Raw genomic sequence first — 22575 nt, 5'->3', positions numbered from 1 at the left:
TGCCTAATGCATCAGCTACTTTTGCATTAAGAGGAATTCCTAACAAGTTAGGACCAGAAGAACCCGTGATGTCAATCAGTTTTCCCAACTGTAGCAATTTATCATGCCAGGAGAAATTATCAAGACCATCTTTGACCTCAAAGCGAAGGAATTGACAAGCGATGTCTCGAAGCTTAAGTAACTTCCAGCAAATTCAGGACCCGTTTTCCATTTTGTTCAAGATTTTATCAACTCAAATGGTTCTGTTTTGTTTGGTATTAAACCGAACCAAAAAATTGAAGTGTTTTTAATTAGATTAATTAAATATACTAATTATATTAAGAACTTAATATATTTAACCATTAACCTAAAAACTAAATATAATATAATATGAATCTCATACATTAACATGCTAAACAAAAAAATATTTATAACAAGATTCAGATCCGCGCTTTAAAAGCGCAAAAATATTTTTTTTTTCAAAAATCATTATTTTTAAATTAATCACTTTTAGATAATAAATAATTGCCGAATTTTAACAAGTTCTGCAAACATATTAGGTATTCTTTATTTTTAATTTGAATTAATATCATTTTATATCTTTAAAATACTATAAGTTATCAATATAATATAATATGTCATGTGTAGTCCATCTAATATTTTTCATTTTAGTATAACATATTAGATGAATATATAATATATAAATACCATCAAATGATTATTTTTGTTTATAAATAATACCTGAATTAACTAACAAGAATTTATAAAATTTTAAATTAATCAGTTTAAGATGATAAATAACTTTTAATTTAAAATTTAAAGATATGTCAATCATTTCACTCTTGTATAAATGTATTGTATATCTTTCTAATTTTAACATGTTCTGAGAACATATTATGTATTATTTATCTTTAATTAAAGGAATGTAATTTTATATCTTAAAATAATTTATGCTAATTTATCAATGTAATATGATATGCATATATAAGTCCATATAATATCTTCGTTTTAGTATAACATATTAGATCAGTACAGAATTTATAATAGCATCCAATGATTATTTTTTGTAATAAATAATAACGGGATTAATTAACAATGATTTATAATATTTTTACTAATTACGAAATCAATGAATTATTTAATAGAAATATTTTTTATTAAGAATATGTAGAATATTTATTCAAAAGATTTTGTTAGAATTTTAAAATATTTACTTATATTTAAAATCAAAATATATTAAAAAGATATTTTAAATAAATTATTGAAACTATTTTTATTTTATATTGTAAAGAAATAAACACATTTAATAAAATTCCTGGATTGAGTAATTTTATTAATATACATTTAATACTTTTCAAAAAAATTCCAACTTAAAAAATAACACATGAAAATCGTATGATTATGTTTTAATAAGATAGATTTATATATTATCTTGTAAAATAAATAAACACATATAATCAATTTCCTAAATGGAGTAATTTTTTTTGTTGTACATGTAATACGTTTTAGGGAATGTTATTTTTTAGGCCAAAAACATGATAAATGTGTCATATTAGGCTAATCTCATATACTTTATTAATATTAGTCTAAATATTTTCAAAATGGTAATATTGCCCTTAATTTCAATTAAAATTTCAAAATTAAAATTAATAAAATAATTGTTAAATATTGAAATATAATTGTTAACTCAAATAATTAAGAATTTTGTTTTTAAAATCCCCCAGAAAAACTTAAAGTTCCAAAAAAATTATCTCAAAGGGATCGATCGATCCCGTAAACAACTGTTCGATCTGAACCGGTCAATCCTGATAAATATATCCAGAACAACGAAAATATGCGGAGCATATACTGGTCGACCAAGCCCAGGTTAGTCGATCGCAGAAGCTCGATACCACTTCGATCGATCGGTCGCGTCTTTGGGATCTATCGATCCCGTGCCCATGTAAGTCTTCCAAATCGATTTCCTGGTTTTCGTCAGTTAAATCCGGTTTGATTTCTACTTGATTTGAACCAAACAAACACAAGCTGAACTCTTAAAACTCGATTTTTAATCAATCAAACTCATTTTTCTCTTCTCCTTGAAGAAAAAAGGGGAGAAGAAGATGGCGTGAGAAGAAGTTTCCAAATCCATGTTTTATTTCATTTTTAATTTAAAAATCACAATTTTTTTATATGATTTAATAAATATAAGGAAACTCAATATTTCCAAATATTATCTTCTCATATTTTTTGGAATTGATTATCCTTATCCGTAGAAACTGTATTCTACTATATAGAACATAATAAACATGTTTGAAATCGATTTATACTAGTTTTAAATTTATAGTAATGTGTAGATTCCAATTTTTACATGTTTTAGATTTATAGTAATGTGTAGATTCAAGATTCTACGGATTTTAGAACGATAGATTAAGCGCGGAATGCATTTTCTAAATATTTTTAGATTACTATTATTTACGTAGATCACGTATTCTAAACATATTAGATTCAATGAAAAAATTGGATTACATTTTATTCTGTGTAGAATGTCAATTCTACTTTTTGTAGAACAAAATATGAAATTATGATTTAAACATTTTTAGAACTGGAAAAAAAAATACCAATAAGTTGATATAGGTTATTCAGCAGTAGTTACTATTTTTTGAATTTGTTTTGTTTGTAAAACTATTTATTTGATTTATTTTGGAAAATACTAAAGGGTATTAGAGGAAAAAGTGGTAAAAACAATAAAATAGCTGGACTAAAATTTTCTGAGATAAAAATGTTCATAATGGTATATTTTAATTTTTGGTTAGACCATTTCAAATTTAAATGACAACTTTCTATCAATAGATAAAAAAATAAGATTCTAAATTAATAAAATAGGTATTTAAATTAGGTTTGAAGATAATAACATAAAATTATTGGATTACATCTTATACATTTTATTGTGAATCATGATGTTTTGTTTTACGTTTAAATATGAATAAAGTAATGATTTTGTATCAAATAATGATTTGTTTATGTTTTCATATATCAAATTTTTGTAACTGTATTAGAATAAAACTAAAAAATCAACTCAATTAAACTAAACAAAAACAAACAAAACCGGATTAAACCAAACCGAACTAAAACCAACCAAACACAAATCAAACCAAATTAAAACCGAGCACAAACCGAACCAAACTAATTTAAGTTTACTTTGGTTAAAAAATATTTTAGACTCAAATAAACAGAACCAAACTGAATCTGTAACTAAACCGAGATGCCACCCCTAGGTTGAAGACAAGGTAGTCAGAGGATCGATCGAGTGGTCCGTAACAACTTACAAATAAATTGATTGGTCTCTTTGGCGATATTAAAATTTAAGTATGAACAGAAGTTAAGAAAATCACTCAAAAGCTTAGAGTTTTTCTCTTAACAACAAAATTACTGTCTGCTGTTTTTCTAGTAATGGTTCGCAACTTGTGTTAGGCCCACTAAATATTGTAGTCAAGACTCCAGAGTCTTGTGAACAGAGATTGTGATAAGCCCATTTCTATTCGAATAGAGACGTGTTGTTTAATACTAAAAACCTAGAGTCTTTGATTGATCGATATTTCAAAAAACAAAACAAAAAATCTTTGATCCAGAATAATTCTGAGTTTGTCTTATACTCTAATCCCGTGGTTGTTTTCTGTTTAAAAAATGGCCTTAATCCTGTGGTTGTTTAAAAAGATCTTAACAGGACTTTCGTTATAGTTTTCTACTTTTATTCGAGGACCCTTGTTTTAACTCTGACACATGTTACATAACTAGTATTTGTGGATCATGTTTCGAATACAAAGGATATCAGTTTGATACTATTTTTGTTAAGAGAATGGCAAAATTACAGAGTGGAGTAGACTCTTTTTTGTAAAAATTAATCTTCTGGACATTATTTGAAATATGATTTGCCATGTGTCATCACTACATTGATTTTGAAAAAAGAAATGATGACATAACTTAGTATAAAATGTGACATGACTTTCACCTTATTATAACATGTACAATGTCATTTACGAACTTTACATTTTTGGTAAGATCAGTTATGAAGTTTACATTTTTTTAATGTCATTTATGAAGTTTACATTTTTAGTAAGATTCTTAAAATATAAGAATAACTTATGTGTATTATCATTAATAAATTTTTTAATTAATAATATAACTATAAATATAAAAAGAGTTTTACATCAACTTTAATTTTTTTAAAAAAAATTGTAGATGATTATACTTTTATCATAAATAATTAAAATTTTAGTTGTACTTTAACTTTATGTAAAAAAAACTAAACATGTTTTCAAATTATTACGTTTTTCTTGTATAGTCGACATAAACTATTTTCGTGGATCATGTTTCGAATACAAAGGATATCAATTTGATACTACTTTTGGTAAGAGAATGTCAAAATTACGGAGTGGAGTGGACTCTTTTTCTATAAGGATTAATCCGATGCCCGCGGCCGAGATTCATCCCGATTTGATGGTGCCTCCGAGTGCTCCTTACTCGCAGTACACCGTAGAGGACATTCTCCGTCTGCCAGGCAGAGAAGGTTTACCAGTCATCGACCCCGACCGACCGGACGGAACTTTATGGTATGTTTCATTATTTTTTTATTCTTTTTAAATTCTTTTATAACTTTAAAAAATAATTTATATTTTAAATTTGTATTTTTCAGGTGGGGGATTGACGGATGTCTTGCATCGGACGTAACCGACACGATAAAAGGTTACTTCTCCATGGCACATCCGAACTGGAAAACGACGCTCCACTACGTCAGAAAGACGTGGTTCAAAATTTACGCTGTAAGTTCTATTAATTAAATATATATCTTTAAATTTTTTTATTATTTATATATATATTTTTTTCTGAAAAACTAATTATAAATTATTTTTTCCAACAGCAAAAATATAATTGGGCCTTGGGGATCACTGAGAGGGTGAGGAAGAAGTTTGTCGCGAAGGCGAAAGTTCGCTTGTTGGACACGGTCTCCAACTGGAAGGGTGACTGGATCGTGAAGGGGTATGAGCGTGGCAAACCCGCTGAGCTCACCACGGATGTCTGGGATGGCCTCATCCGATATTGGCGTCTTCCTGATTCCATTAGAATCGCCCAGTCTTGCTCTAACTCCCGTAACACAGTCGATGAGCACGGGAACGGGCCGATGCTTCACACTACGGGCCAAAAACCCCACGCCGGTGTCCGTTTGGAAATGGTAATTAAAAATTTAATTATATTAAATTTTTAGTATATTTTTATATATATTCTAATTAACAACTTTCTTAAATGTTTTTTTAGGCCAAAGAGACGGGAGAATTCCCGTCACTTATGCAACTTTACGAGAGGACCCACAAGAACAAGGCGGGCCGATTTATAGATGGCAAGTCCGAGCAAATCTACAACGATTTGGCTGCTCGGGTTGAAGAACGCCAGACCCAGCTGACCCAACAGTCCACCGATGGATTACCCGTCACCTTATCCACACCTGAAGTGGATAAGCTTTACGAGGAGGTAAATTTTCTAAAATTTTAATTTTCTTAAATATTCATTTAATTTAACTTTAAATTTTTACTAACAAAATTTATTTTTTGTTTTTAAGGTTGTCCCTAAAAAAAAGGGACGGACGTTGGGGATTGGTTCCGTCAACGATGTTCCGAGAGCGACATCGTCTTATGTTCAGCGACGGGATGATGAAGTCTCTCAGCTGCGTAGGGAGTCCGAAGAGCTGCGTAGAGAGTCTACTCAGCTGCGTAGAGAGTCTACTCAGCTGCGATCTCGTATGGGTGGATTCGAGGGCTTCTTGGACGTTGTAGCGGCCACAAATCCGGAATGGGCGACTTTGTTGAGGAACATGCGACAACAAAATCCTATCCCAGGCCAGTCACCGACCGACGACTCACATGCCGAGGCGGATGTTCAGGCGAGGAGTGATGAATTCTACGAGGCGATTAACGACCACCCTTAGTTCTTTTTAATTTCGGTCCTTGTATTATGAATTCAAAACTTATTTATATATAAAATATTTTGGTTTTGATTTTTTTAGAATTTTAATTTTATTAATAATTTAAATAATTTAAATTATATTTATAATTATAATTTTTTATATTTCTATAAAATAATGAAACGAAGTAAATTCGTAGCTAATTTTGCGGCTTCTTTACGTGGAAGCTTAACGTGGTTTTTACGAGGAAACATTTACAAGGAAATAACGTGGAAATCTATCAAGGTTTTTACGTTTTCTTTACGTGGAAAGCTATCAAGGTATTTACGTTTATTTTACGAGTATTTATTTACGTGGGTTTTACGAGGAAAGCTTTTCGTGGTATTTACGAGGAAACTTAGCGACGTTCTTACGTGGAATCTTTACGTGGTCTTTACGACGAAATATCCTTCTTTGCTTTTACGACGAAATTATTTCCTCGCTACTTTACGACGAATTAGCGAGGATATATGCGTTACGACAAACGTATAACGACGAAACGGGTTTCCTCGCTAATTCGTCGTAACACTGCTTTTACGACGAAGTAACGAGGAAAACTGCCCTCGTAAAACTTGTGTTTTCTTGTAGTGCCTTTGTTTTAACTCTGACACATGTTACATAACTAGTATTTGTGGATCCTGTTTCGAATACAAAGGATATCAGTTTGATACTATTTTTGTTAAGAGAATGGCAAAATTACAGAGTGGAGTAGACTCTTTTTTGTAAAAATTAATCTTCTGGACATTATTTGAAATATGATTTGCCATGTGTCATCACTACATTGATTTTGAAAAAAGAAATGATGACATAACTTAGTATAAAATGTGACATGACTTTCACCTTATTATAACATGTACAATGTCATTTACGAACTTTACATTTTTGGTAAGATCAGTTATGAAGTTTACATTTTTTTAATGTCATTTATGAAGTTTACATTTTTAGTAAGATTCTTAAAATATAAGAATAACTTATGTGTATTATCATTAATAAATTTTTTAATTAATAATATAACTATAAATATAAAAAGAGTTTTACATCAACTTTAATTTTTTTTAAAAAAATTGTAGATGATTATACTTTTATCATAAATAATTAAAATTTTAGTTGTACTTTAACTTTATGTAAAAAAAACTAAACATGTTTTCAAATTATTACGTTTTTCTTGTATAGTCGACATAAACTATTTTCGTGGATCATGTTTCGAATACAAAGGATATCAATTTGATACTACTTTTGGTAAGAGAATGTCAAAATTACGGAGTGGAGTGGACTCTTTTTCTATAAGGATTAATCTCTTAGAAATTATTTGAAAAGTGATTTGCTATGTGTCATCACCACATTATTTTTGAAAAAAAGAATGATGACATAGCTTAGTATAAAATGTGACATGGCCCTCACCTTATTATGACATGTACAACTTATTATGATATGTACAATGTTATCTATAAAGTTTACATTTTTGGTAATGTCATTTATAAAGTGTACATTTTTGGCAATCTTTATGAAGTTTACATTTTTGTAATGTCATTTATGAAGTTTACATTTTAGTAAGATTCTTAAAATATAAGAATAACTTATGTGTAATATCATTAGTAATTTTTTTAATTAATAACATAACTATAAAAATAAAAAGAGTTTCACATCAACTTTTAATTTTTTTTAAAACAATTTGTAGATAATTATACTTTTATTATAAATAATTAAATTTTTAGTTGTACTTAACTTTATGTAAAAAAAACTAAACATGTTTTCAAATTATTACGTTTTTCTTGTATAGTCAACATAAACTATTTTTGTTCAGCAAATGTTATTCGATTGACTAAATTAATTATTAAATTAGTTGTTACTACTTTAATTTATTTAACTAAAATAATAATAAATCTTAAAATATAAACTAATTTTTTAAAAATAAATAAAGAAATGTTGAAAATAGTTATTTAATTTTTCATACTGATAAAACTGGAATATAAAATTGTTACTAAAATATATATTAAATTTAAATTTAAGAAATACAACTATAACTTTTAAAAGCTATAATTAATGCGCTTAGCACAGGAAAACTCATAGTTTCATAAAAATATCCAACTAAATTTTGTTAATTTTTAATACCAAATTTTTTTTATCCAGTTTAATATCTTTTTTTTTTTTTTTTTGTAACACTCCAGTTTAATATCTAAACTAATAATTTTATACAGTATCATTTTAATACTCAGACTAAGATCATTTTAACTAAAAATATTAATATATTTAAACGAAACTTAAATTTCTCTAACCTTTTTTAAAAAACTATTAAGATTAACAACAATTTAGAATAAAATTTTCAAAATTTAGGAAAATTTAACCCGAATAAAATAAATAAATTAGTTATAAACTTCAAAAAATAAACCAAAATTTGAAATAAAACTAAACTATATTATAATTCTTAAAACTTAACCACAATATATTCTAACTTAAAATAGTTACTATTTTTCTAAAATATCCTTTGAAACATATATATATTTTTGATTAAAAACATAATTTGAATATTAAAATGAACACAGTTTTAAAATTAAATATGTTAAAATGAGAAAATAATTAGTTTGAGTATTAAGCCAGGTAAACCAATTTGGATATCAAAAAATTTAACGAAATTGAAATTTAGTAGGAGAATTTTTATAGAATTTCTCTTTTTGTAAAGTTACTACTTTTGTCTTTACGTTTTTTTTTTACATCTTGTCTTTGTGTTAAACTTACAAGTTGTGAACTTGTGATGTAGATTGTTATGTTTTGATATCCTCACAACCAAATCACATGCCATGTATTTCCATCATCATTATTGTTATCATTATTTTGCCATCATTATTATCAATTTATCACTGTTTTGTTAAATAACGTATTTCCATTATACGGTTCCTTTGTTGTTGATATTATCTATACTATACTAAAAAAAGATATAAGCTTCTCTTAGAGTGTCCACGTATGCACAAAAAATCGTCCAATCAGAGAGTTTGAAGTTGCCACGTCATCTCATTTATTTTTTCGTAAAAAATGAAAAAACAATGCAAAGAAAATGATCGAACCCAGGTTAGTATGACATAAATATATGGCATATACCACTAAGCCATTGAAACTTTCTTAGACACATATACAAAAATCACTAAATATGTAATCACAAACTCTTATGTACATTAACAATAATATAGATTCAACTTTCAAGACTCCGATACTTTGTTTTGTAAAAAAAATAAGTAAGTGACTAAGCTAATATATATTCTTTGAAAGTGTGAGAACATTGACAAATATGAAAAAGCATAGATTTTTGTTTTCGTGATAAAGTTAAGAATTTTGTAAAAGTAAGTTTAACATATAAATTTTCGTGACAAATATGAAAAAGCATAGATTTTTGTACAATTTTAACAAAACAACTCAAAACATAGTTCTCTAATGTCTTAATAAAATATTATTTAAGGGTGCAATAATTAAATATATAAATTCAATAAATTTTGTAATTTATAGATAAAACAATAACACGACAAATTTTGAAACATTTGTTTAACCTATCGATTTTTTTTCATGAGAATCCAACTAAACAAGATAAAAAACCAATTAGATTTATTTAATTACTATTTTATTCAATTTTGAATGATTTCAAATTGTAATAATGTATCTTTTTGAAGTTACAAAAAATTAATGTTCTTTCTTTATTACACTAGCATTATATATAGATTCCATATACAAAAATAAATATAATATAACAACATAAGCTTGCTTTCCCCGATTCATATGAAAACTTTTTAAGTTATCCACCAAAACAAATTAATTAAATCAATCAAATTGTTAGAATACAACAAATTAATATATAAATTTATTTTAAATTAAATTATTTAAAAAGTGTATTTTCATTAAAAACAAAATAATAAATAAGTAAAAATGATTTGATGGTAATTTTTATGACATATATATATTATGTGAAAGAAATATAAGCTTAATATGAAAAAAAATCTTAAATACAAAAAACTCTAAAATTAACAAAAAAAAAACTAATAAAAATTAAACGATGATATCAATTGAAAGCTTCTTAGACAATATTAGTAAAATATTTAAGCGATAATTAGACCAATTTGATTTTTTTGCCAGCCAAAAGTTTATTATTAATTAGCATCAGTTATTTCAAGATGTTTAAGAAATGATGGACAAAAAAATAGGATGGACATAAATGATATATGAACTATGAATAGTATTTTGTAAAGCTAACTTAGATAACACATCTCCACATCCATTTCCAGTCCATTTTGATGTCTAAATTCAATTTTTTCAGAGCAGTTATTCCACAAAGAGATCGTATGAGATATTGTTTTGATATTCAGATTTGTTTCTTGACTATTAAGAAGACTGATAACTATGAAAATATCTCATTCGAATATGATATATCTATAACCGAGTCTCGAACATGAGACAAGTTTGTTTTAAAAGTAAATAATTTTATTTTTCTTATATTATATAATAAATATATATTATTTACTGATAATAAAAATATAGTTATTCATCCATCACAAATAACTATGCAAATATGGGAATCAAGTACAACAATCAAACAACATAATGATTTCCACAAAGAAAATTTAAAAAATATATTTATGTTATGTAGTCTTATTTTATATTCTTTAAATGATATAATACAATATTATACATTATTTTTTTAGAATTGAGAAATACATATAATATCTTATCCGCGCGTAGCGCGGTTAAAAAATCTAGTATATATAAAAGGTCACATGTATTACTATTATCGAACATGACATAATATAAGGATTACTAGAGCGGAAGCTGTATAAAATTTAGCTGGATACTGTAATGGTGCTGCTATCATGTTTTTTTTGGGTAAAATGTTAAATTGATTACACCAAAATTTTCTCTTTTTAACAAAAGTTACAAAATTATACTAATAGCAGAAAATTAGATGAAATTAAACAACAGAGCTACTCAACCACATCTTAACTTTGAACAAAGACTAAAAGCTAGATAGTCGAAATGGAAGCGAATGAAGCAAGCTTAGACATAAGAATTGGTAAGGACCGCAAGAACGAACCGGTCACCGCGAGAAAGAGAGAGATGGGTGTCCTCAAACCCTGAAGCAATACCTTCCTACAACTCCCATACCGACTACAAATCACAGACCACCCCAAGAATCGCAAGCACAAGCAGACAAACCAACCCGAGATTCACAGACCCCGGCGGCACGAGAGAGAGATACCATCCGACGATGCCATCGTTCGGTATGAGACTTAGAGATTGTCGCCTCTAAACTTCTTAACCGGCACCATTACACCCGTTGAACCGAAATCTCATATAGATAAAGCGGACCGGACAAAACCCCCACCTCCAGAGCAGCTTCACCGAGAGAGAGAGAGCAGCCTGAGCGCCCAACTGGAGACATATCTCCAACCAACCCAAAGCTTCACTGCTTCGACGACAGCTAAGACGCACTGAGAAACAACAAGGAGCGAAGTTAAGCAACGGTAATGCCACACCGTAGGAAAATAACAGCCTTGAGGAAAGCAGACCCGCAAGAAACCTCGAAGAGGCAGAGCCAACACGCCTCCATGCGCCGTCACCAGAACTAACTCGGAGGAGAAAAGCGAATCGACCACCGACAAAGAGCTCCACGTGTGACCACCTTAGACCACCAGTGGGACAAAGCTGAAAAAGAACATCTGAGTTAATGAAACCCAGATCTGAGATCTGGACGGTCTCACCAACACCAAGAGACCACGCGCCGCTACCCGAGAAAAATGCCGAGATCTGAGGAAAAAATCTTCCCGACCAAAAACATTGAACAGATCTGAAAGAAACCGTGGAGAAGGGAACACGCCGTCCTCTAGCACCTCTGTCTTCGCAAGAAACAACACAAATCTATTTTCGATGCCTCAGATCTGCACCAGGAGAGAGACCTCGAAACTTCACCTCTGCCGCAATGACAAGAAAGCCGCTGAGAAAAACATAAAAAAGCAGAGAGAAAGAAAAACAGAGGGAGGCTTCTGACGACTGCAAAGAAGGACACAGCGGTCATCGGAGCCAAGTGATTCATGATTAAAGGACAAAGCTTTAGAGAGAAGGGAGAGAAAATATTTAGAGAGAGAGGAGCTTTTGCGTTAAGTGACTTAGAGCATGATTAATGCAGGTCTCTTAGAGTGAGGTTCCTATCGTAATATAAGATACGGTCTCTTAGCTTTTAACTAAAAAACTAAGATATGTCTCTTATATCTCTTATTTAAGAGACGCCTCTTAGTTTTTTTAGTTAAAAACTAAGAGACTATATCTTATATTACGCTAAGAACTTCACCCTAAGAGACCCACATTAATCATGATTTTATATGCTGCTGCATCATGTTGATATGTTTATATATTATATTGTGTATATGCATGCATGCATAAAGCTATGGTAAAAGACAAATTATATTGACCTTCATGAAACTTTGGTTTATTCATTTACTGATAAAAGTTGATTGATTCGCTATATCATATTATTCCCGAATATGTTATATTATTTTCTATACATGAATGATTTACAACTCTATTTTTTTAAAGCATCTACTTTTATGTTTTGTAAAAGGAGATGATGACTACTTTTCGTTTGCTTAACCCCGAATCATAAGTAAAAAGTGGTTTGAACAAAAAGAAGAAGTACAAAGTGGTATACCAAAAAAGTGAAAAACAACTACTGCATTCACCGTTTTATCTCTTAAAAAAACTTTAAAAACTAAAACCAGGTTTGCTATTATTTATAGACTTTTCATTGAGATATATACATCGTTTTATCTGACAAAACTACTATATACAAATCCATTTGTGCAAAATCCATGCACTAAAAACATAATAAGAAATACAAAAGGCTTATATGACTATGTCAACATTATATTATACTAGATCGAATCCTTAGTGGAAAAATTGTAGTCGATCAAAAGCAAGCTTGGATCAATAAAAAGTAGATCATGATTACGTGAAAGGATTTTTAACTAATCACTATAATGCAATTAAATCTTTAAAAGGAGTATGATATTATTAGGTCGCTATTAAGCGAAAAGCCAGAGAACAAAACCTTTGGTGATAAGTTTTTGATTGATGACAAAGCTTCAACTTCCATGTACTAAAATTCCATCTGCAATCATTTAAATAAGCACAAAACATTCATATATAATTATTCTTGGTAATTTTACACTGCATTGTATAGCTGTCAAATTATATATGGTTGTAAATTTATAATATTTCTGAAAATATTATATGTAGAAAATTAATAACAAAGAAAATCGAAATAAGGAGTATGCTGTCTATCCAACAAAATCCACCTCATAGAGGATGGTGTGTCATGTGATAAAATGAAAGAAGAAAAAGGTTTAATCAATTGGCTGTTCTAGATACATTAATTTAGTTTTGTTGCTTTATATGTAAATATAGTGAGACCATTTAGATTTGAAAGATCTTTCTTTTACTCCGCTAAGAACATCTCCAAAATAAACTCTATAACTTTAAATATAGAGTTTTTTACTTTCCAAAAAAGAACTTCAAAACTTCAAATTTAGAGTTTTAAGAAGTGAAACTTCATATTTAAAGTTTCACTACTCAAAACTCTAAATTTGAAGTTTTATCTTTTTATTTGCATCTTAGTCCTTATAATTAATTATATTTCACATTTATGATTCTTAAGTATTTTCTCATTCATAGTTTTAATCTTTAATTTTTTTGTATATTTTAAATATTTCAAATTTATTTTTATAAATTTAAATTTTACACATATTTGTTTTTGTTTAAATAAGATTTATAATATTTTAAAAGTAGAATTAGACAACAAGAATATTACAAAAAAAACTTAATAGAATTTTTTTAAGAAAATACATGAAAACATAATTATTACACAAATTTAAATATTACAACAACAATAATAGTCTAGTAAATTTTCTCCAGAACTTCTAAAATATTTTCCAAAAAAATTTTGTGTAACAAAAAATGGAGCATTAAGAAAATAATTTTATGTAATAATATGATATTTTGCTTATAGTTTAATATTTAATTATGTATTTCTATTTATAATTTTATATTTTAATATAAGATTTTATTAATTAATATTACTATAATACTTTTATATATGTACTAGTTATCTATAAAAGTTTTATGGAATTATATTAATTATGACAAATATAAAGAGCATAGTGTAAATTACAAATAATTTTGAAGTTAAATTTGAAATTTTACTTGTGGAGAAGAACACCTTAAAACTTCAAATATAAAGTTTGCAAAACTCTATAAAGAAAGTCTTTTTGGAAATGCTCTAACACCACTAGAGCCATACTTTTTTATCTTATGGGCTATTAAATAACTGGCTCTTTAGCATTCATGCATTACTTGCATGTGGCACCTCTTTTGTTGTCTCAATTCTTTAGAAACCCATTGTCTGTAATACAACAAAAGTATTTGGTTTTGAATACATTTAAATTCTAATTTTCTCAAATTAAAACTTTATAGTAGCATGACCATTTCACTATTTTTGATGATCTTAATCAAAGCAATTTTTAAATATATTTACAGATATTCTGAAGGAAACAATAAAATAAGGCAGCATAAAACTATGAAACATAGAAACAAGCTTGCGTTTCAATTTCTAAATAAAAGTATTAATAAAGAAGAAACCCTAATATTTAACAGGTTAAAGCAGAAATAAATACGAAAATATAAAAAGAGTTAAACACATGTCTATTAAAAAACCAGATCTAACTCTTGATTAGGAGGTACAATCCATGACAAACCATCTCCTGGATACTCATACGGACGAATTCGCATATGTGGTGAGCAGAACAATGTGACTTAATTTTTCACTGGATAAAAATGTATTTTTACAAAAAAATACGAAAAATGTAGAACAAAATCTCCTGATTAAATAAAATTTGAATCCATGATTAAAAAAATGGTATCCATTTTTATCTTGTTTTTTGTATGATTGTGTCAATTAAATAAATCACACAGTTAATTTGTGCATAGAATATTTTCATTGTAAAACACATTTCGTATTAGTTCCTCCTTTCTCCCATTTTACATCATTTTAGTTTTTTCATCATAAAAAAATAAACTGCTAAAATTCTGTTAAGAAATATGTTTTAAAAATTAAGAAACCCATTGAATAGGGAGATAGAGAAATAAATAATGTTTTTTTATTGATTTGGAGTACCCCAAAATTCGTGGAAAAGACCAAACTAATCTCCAAAAGAAGGTGTGTAATCTATTGATATATTTTTTTCTCCATGTATCAAAATGAGCTAAAATCAAATATTCATATTCATATGGGTGTCTAGGACAAAATGACTTAATTTCACGTAATAGATAGATCGATTCTCAAACGTGTTACCGTCCAAAATCCATCTCGTTATCGTCCGACCACAAAGTCCCGGAAAAACTTATAAATCTTTTCATTCAAGCAAGAGCAACAAACTTTTATCTTATCTATCTTACCTTTCTCATTTCTCTTAGATCAACTTTTTCTAATAGCATATATATTAATAAAATTATCCAGAGCAAGTTCTCTGCTACGTTTATTAAATGCGTATTTAGATGATAAAAGGTAAATGAATGTTACATTCTTTATATAGCTTTATACTAATACTTTTTGAACTCAGTATATACTTTGGCTTATGAAAATGAAACTGACGCATATAAAATTTTTGATACAGAATTGTCACACGGGGTGAAAAATTGCCGCAATAAATCAAAATGATTTTAGTTTAGATGGAAGTATTCAAATGAAATTCCGATTCTGAATAATATATAATTTAACTTACTGCCTAAGTTAGCAACTTTTAAAATATTAAAGAGAAAAGAGAACATGACTTTCCAAACATTATTGAGCATGTTCTGATTCTTCAGTAACCATAGCATAGTCACTTTAATTACACAACAAAAACATCTTATCTATTCATATTCTATTTTACAAATCTTTTTAATATTTATTCTTTCACTTGTAATTGTACTCTTTGTTGGTCACTAAATTTAACATCTAAACAAAAATATATTTTATTTTAATCTATTAACGCTTATGTATATTATATCGTGTACAAACAGATATGCTAAATGCTAATTGTGTACGCCAATCCAAGTCTCGCCGCATTGCAAAATAAGAAACAAGATTATATACATTCTTAATAGATAACAATTAGTTACTCACATAATCGAATTTGCCTAAGTTGCTAAGTCTCACAATATCATTTAATTTATAAACTTTATGAGTTAAGTCGGAACAGTTACTTGTAACAGTTTAATAAGAAATCGAACGACCATACTGATGTTTCATTATGGAAGTGTAGACACATTTAATTTACATTAATTTAATTTAAATCACTCGGTTCAAAATTATGTCAAGGTTTGAAAACAGAAAAAGAACAACGTGGGATGTCTATGTAATCAGAAACAATGGGGTCTTTTCTAGTCGCATTCTGGCATTATCTGAGTCGTGTTTTTTCTGTTAGTGTTGAAATGATATATGGATTTAGCTAATGACAGTTAACTGTTAAGAGTGATTTATAAACGGTTTCAAAAGAGTTTTAAAACAATACAGGAACAATCGTATATTAATGGGACTATTGTAGTTTCACGATCATCTCTCATCAAGTTTAAATAGGACTGGGCATAAAATATAGAACCCAAAATCCAAACTGAAAAATCTAATCCTTGTTCGATCAGAAATATGAACTATCTAAATAAATTTTGTAGGGTGATACAAAACAGTGTTATAACTAAAATCAAACGGATAATCCAAAAAATGTAAAATTAATAGTCAATATAAATATTTGAAACATACATAAATACTTCAAATGATCAATTCAATGTTTATTTTGATATGATATATAAAATAAGTTAAATAAATACTTTAAATAATAACCAATTACCCATAAATAAGTACTTCATAGTTTGCTATTTGAAATAATAAGTCTACTTTATCAATAAAGTTATGTATATTGTTTACAAACTTATTGTTTTCATGTTTGATTTAACTTTTTTTTTTGTTATTATTATATCAATTTGATGTGGGTTGGATTATTTTCTATTCAGTTTAAGTGTTTTTCTTTTAAATTTTGTCTTTTATTTCGGATTCATCTTAAACCAAACTGATATGATCCGAATAATAATAATTATTTTATAGGTTTTAAGTGTATTACAAATTATAACCGAACATAAAGTGTGTTATTATCTGAAACCAATCCATATTTATATAATATTAGAATGAGATCTAAAAAGATGAATCCGAAAATCTAAAAATCCAATATTCTTAATTTGAACCCAAACGCTCATGCCTAAGGGCCTGACTGGTTCAAACGCAGCGGTTGTGGGAGTTTGTGGATGCGGGCGGTTGCGGTTTCTAGCGGTTTTAAGAGATTCGTACGACTGGTACTACGGTTAAAAATTGGTACGTTTGCGGGTGACTTATGACTGGTTAACTACTAAATGCAGTAACAGTCAAATAATAAATTAATAATATTTACATTTAATATAATTATAAAAATATCAAAAATCATAAAATTATAATAAATATAAAATTTATATTTAGAAAGTTATAATTTTAATTTTTGAAAATTTATTGAAATTGTTTTTATTATAAAATTTTATAATATTAATTAAAATATAATAGATATATTTTAATATTTTCATAATTTTAATTTTAATTTTTTTATTAAATATTTTTACTTTTGTATATATATTGTTTTAAAAAAAGAAAAAAAGTTTACCATCCCGCAACAACCGTCCGCAACCGCAAACGCTAGCTGGAGCAAGCTTTTGAATTTATGAGATTTGAAGCGGTTTGAAGCGATTTAGAGCGATTTGAATGATTGTTGCAAACCGCCGACAACCGCTACCAACCGCAAAAGCTGCGTTTGCGGGTGGTAGCAGGAAAACTAGTCGCTCCCTAAGTTTAACTTTGGTTGGTAGGTGCCAGCTCAAGCTCTTTAAATAGGCACACATTGCACACATCTAATGTAATCAATTTCAATATTTATTTGTACATGTTTCACAATGAATTACTACACGTTTCGAGCCAAAATAATTGAGCGTGGTATTTATAACCAATTATTTTCCTACCAACATTATTTTGATGTGTACGTTTTTGTAGGAAGATAATAAGATGAATCGTCTATAAAATTCTTAAAAAGAGTTCTTTCACTAACAAACGAAGAATAAAACAAGCAATTGAAACTGGAACACAAGAAAATAAATAAAGAAACTTTGTTGTTATTTTGTAATATTCTAAAAATGTGACAGGTTTTGCTGTTTTCAATTGATCTATTTATGTCGACCAGTAACAAAAGGCTCACTAACAAACGATGATTAACACAAGCAATTAAAACTCGAACACAATAAAAATAAATAAAGCAGTTATATTCTTATGCTAAATGAATGAATAAATGACGCGTGTCCCACCAATAATCACCACCACTCTCTCGTTAATACACTTTTCTCACTCACTACTCATATATATACGCACTTACGTCCTTTGGAATGTAAAATCACAAAAGAGACTAGAACGAGAACAAAATGGGCTACGAAAGGCTCGAACCGTCGAAATCAAGTGGTTCGGTCGCAACCACCACAACAGCTCCGTCTCCGAACCTAAGCCAAGTCTCCACGACATCACAACCGGATAATACTAGTCCGAGAAGAAAGAAGCTTCTTGTCTCATCACTCGTCGTAGCTTTCGCACTTATCCTCGCCGCCGCAATTTTCGCCGGAGTCCGATCACAAGTCAAATCATCCCAACACGTTCCAGGCCTAGCTCGAAAACCAAGCCAAGCAATCTCAAAAGCTTGCGCGTTGACTCGTTTCCCCGAGTTATGCGTTGACTCACTCATGGACTTCCCCGGCTCACTCGCCGCCTCCTCCCCGAAAGATCTGATTCACGTGACGGTGAACATGACGCTCCACCACTTCAGTCAAGCACTCTACTCCTCTTCCTCCTTCTCCTTCCTGGACATGCCACCACGTGTCCGCTCCGCCTACGAGTCTTGTGTCGAGCTGCTAGACGATTCCGTCGACGCGCTCTCACGCGCTCTCTCCTCCGTGGTCTCCGTCTCCGGCGGCCAAACGAAGCCGCAAGACGTGATGACGTGGCTGAGCTCGGCTCTGACGAACCATGACACGTGTACGGAAGGATTCGACGGCGTCGGCGACGGCGGAGTGAAGGATCAGATGACTGATGCGCTGAAGAATCTCTCGGAGCTCGTCAGCAACTGTTTGGCGATATTCGCGGCGAGCGGTGACGGCGACGATTTCGCCGGAGTGCCGATACAGAACAGGAGGCTTTTGGAAGTAGGAGGAGGAGACAGGAACATGAAGTTCCCGAGATGGACCAAGAGAAGAGAGCGGGAACTACTGGAAATGCCGGTGTCTCAGATACAAGCTGATATCATCGTCTCCAAAGACGGCAACGGCACGTGTAAAACTATATCGGAAGCTATCAAGAAAGCTCCTCAGCACAGCACTCGCCGGACTATTATCTATGTTAAAGCCGGGAGGTAAATTTACGGTTTTACCCCTCACACATCTCGTATTTTTTTTCTCGATGTTTTTATTTTATTTTTAACTGTTACGTCCGTGAATATAACGAAAGTAACCTCTCGGGTTAATCATTGCGTTATATTTCAGTGAATCTTTTGTGTTTTATTTTGGGAAGGTACGAAGAGAAGAACCTAAAGGTCGGTAGGAAAAAAATTAATTTGATGTTCGTTGGAGATGGGAAGGGTAAAACTGTCATCTCAGGAGGGAAGAGTATTTTTGACAACATTACCACTTTCCACACGGCGTCGTTTGGTAAGATTTGTTCCATCCCCTTGCTGGACCATTTTACTTACCATACCTTTTTCACTTTTTGGAAATAATAGTACGATAATGATAGATTATAAGTAAAAGAACACGTAAATCCAACATTATTATTACAATTAAACAAATTTCAAAGAACTAAACTAAAAGGTCTTTCTAGCGTCGTAATTAAAATAATTAAAAGATCCTTTTTGTGGTAATTACAGAACAAAGTCTTGAAAAAGCTCACCGAAGGTCAACATTTATGATTATATAATATATCTCGTTTTCTCATTGATTTAATAACATTGATAGAGATGAAATATGTAGTATATTTTTGACCGAATATAAGTGTATAAACAAGTTGGGAAGGAAAAGATGTATTCTAAGGAAAGTTCTTGGAATCAGATACTGTGAGGGGGCCATAAGCTAGCTGTATGGATTTAGCATTGATAGGTTTAGAGCGTCCGACAGATTCTCTCAAAAGTCAGAGTCGTTTACAAAAACTAGTTGTCTTTTACCACTTGTGTTTTATTCCTCATATGTATGAGAAAACTCTTATGTATTATGGACCACAAAAGATTAAAGAAAGCTAATTTTAAGTAAAAGTCGTAAATAGTAAATTTAACTATTTTAGTTAAATAGTAAAATTAACTTTGATCTGAGCTTTTAATGCTATGTAGTTATATCACTGTTTTTTGGACTGAATTTTCAATATGATTAGGATCGAGTTCGATTAGGTAACACATTTGCACTGAATCGAACATCCTATGTGGTGCTGCGCTTATCTAACCAAACTCACATGCATATTGTTGTGGTCTTAATGTGCATTAAATGCATTTTACACTACTCAATTCATAAAACACTACCAAAGGCGGATCTAGAGATGGATGTTATGGGGGGGGGGGGGGGGGGGGGGGGGGGGGGGGCATTATCAAAATTATTTAAGGAACCGACCGGGACATGAAAAACACTATCAAAATTTTACATGGAATTTTTAAAAATTATCCGGGGCATCTGCTCCATCCTTTGACCATGTGGCTCCGCCACTGATTACACTACTATACACTACCAAATCATAAAACATTCTTTGGTAAGACAAGATTTAAATACATTACAGACTACAGTGATTACACTCATGACTAATCTAATAGTCATTTATATATCACACATCCAAGTATGCACGTCACTACATCAGGAAATGCACGTTCCACATATGATAATATGCATATAAATTCATAGAGATATGCACACTTATATTTATACATACACTTCTAGAAGGATAAACACCTTCACATGTACCGTATCTTAAAGTTGGAGGTAGGCCGCTCAATTACTGACCCACATATTTGTATATATACATAACATGCATGATGGGAGACAGAGAAGAGTTGCATTAATTTATATATATAGTTGGATGTGGGTCATGGCTAATATTGTGGTTGGACGCGTTAGAGACCACTAGTTGCATTAACATTTCTAGGTAGACATTTCCAAATAGTAGTAGTTAGATAAAAATACAATTTAAGTTTGTCTGACTGCATTTGCTGCATTTATATCTAGACATTAAACACTTAATGATGATGAGTTAACTTAATTACGTTGGTTTCTTACGGGTTATTAAAATTACAGAGTTATTAAACACAAAATATTTTGCTTGTTTGTTATTTTCAGCCGCAACTGGAGCTGGGTTTATTGCAAGGGACATTACATTTCAAAATTGGGCTGGTCCAGAAAAGCACCAAGCGGTGGCCCTTCGCGTTGGAGCTGACCATGCGGTGATCTACCGGTGCAGTATAATCGGTTACCAAGACACACTTTATGTCCATTCAAACCGTCAGTTCTTCCGCGAATGCGATATCTACGGCACAGTTGATTTCATCTTCGGTAATGCAGCTGTAGTACTACAAAACTGTAGCATCTATGCACGCAAACCTATGGCTCTTCAGAAAAATACAATCACAGCTCAAAACCGAAAAGACCCGAACCAAAACACCGGAATATCAATACATGCCTCTAGAGTTTTGGCAACACCTGATCTCCAAGCGACCAATGGTACTACCCAGACGTATCTAGGCCGGCCATGGAAGCTATACTCTAGAACGGTTTACATGTTATCGTACATAGGTAATCATGTACACACGAGAGGCTGGCTTGAGTGGAACACTACATTTGCTTTAGATACTCTGTACTACGGTGAGTATTTGAACACGGGACCAGGGTCTAACATTTCACAACGGGTGAATTGGCCAGGGTATCGGGTCATCAATTCAACGGCTGAGGCAAACCGGTTTACAGTGTCGGAATTTATATATGGTTCGTCGTGGTTGCCTTCAACCGGGGTTTCGTTCTTGGCCGGATTAAACCTTTAGCTAGAGAAAAATAAAGTGATTTTCTTTCCGATGCATTGTTTCATTCTTACGTCCCATATAATAATGGACATATATGAATAATCCTCTTTATATATAAATTAACTTTTTAATTGTATGATATTCCGGATATATGTTATTCAACAAGTGACTCGGCGATAATTATATCTGCCATATCCTTTTCGATTATACAGATTTGCAATTCGGTGCGATGAAAAGTAAACGATGAGTGACCCATTGTTGATTTTACATAATTTTTGAATAGAGATATACAGTTTATTTTGCCATTTAAAAACAAATATAAAGTCGAACAACACTTTTTCAACCGATTGAATGTTTTTTTAGCTGTAACGAATAATCAAACATGCATTGTTTACAAAATAACAGAAATGTGACAGTAACTATCCTGACGGAGACGAACCAAGGTCATGGCCC

The 22575-nt window shown here is 30.4% G+C and overlaps 1 protein-coding gene across 1 annotated transcript; it reads left to right on the top strand.

Moving 5' to 3' along the window:
- Nucleotides 1-18345: 18345 nt before the first annotated feature.
- Nucleotides 18346-22261, top strand: LOC106347430 (probable pectinesterase/pectinesterase inhibitor 34). Its single transcript, XM_048782600.1, has 3 exons — nucleotides 18346-19488; nucleotides 19647-19783; nucleotides 21446-22261. Exons 1-3 carry the CDS (start codon nucleotides 18512-18514, stop codon nucleotides 22141-22143), a joined length of 1812 nt encoding a protein of 603 aa, XP_048638557.1. The 5' UTR covers nucleotides 18346-18511; the 3' UTR covers nucleotides 22144-22261.
- Nucleotides 22262-22575: the final 314 nt, after the last annotated feature.

Source organism: Brassica napus, chromosome A6 (genome assembly GCF_020379485.1).
Source record: "Brassica napus cultivar Da-Ae chromosome A6, Da-Ae, whole genome shotgun sequence".
Taxonomy (NCBI): Eukaryota; Viridiplantae; Streptophyta; class Magnoliopsida; order Brassicales; family Brassicaceae; genus Brassica; species Brassica napus.
This window is presented reverse-complemented; position numbering and strand designations above follow the sequence as displayed.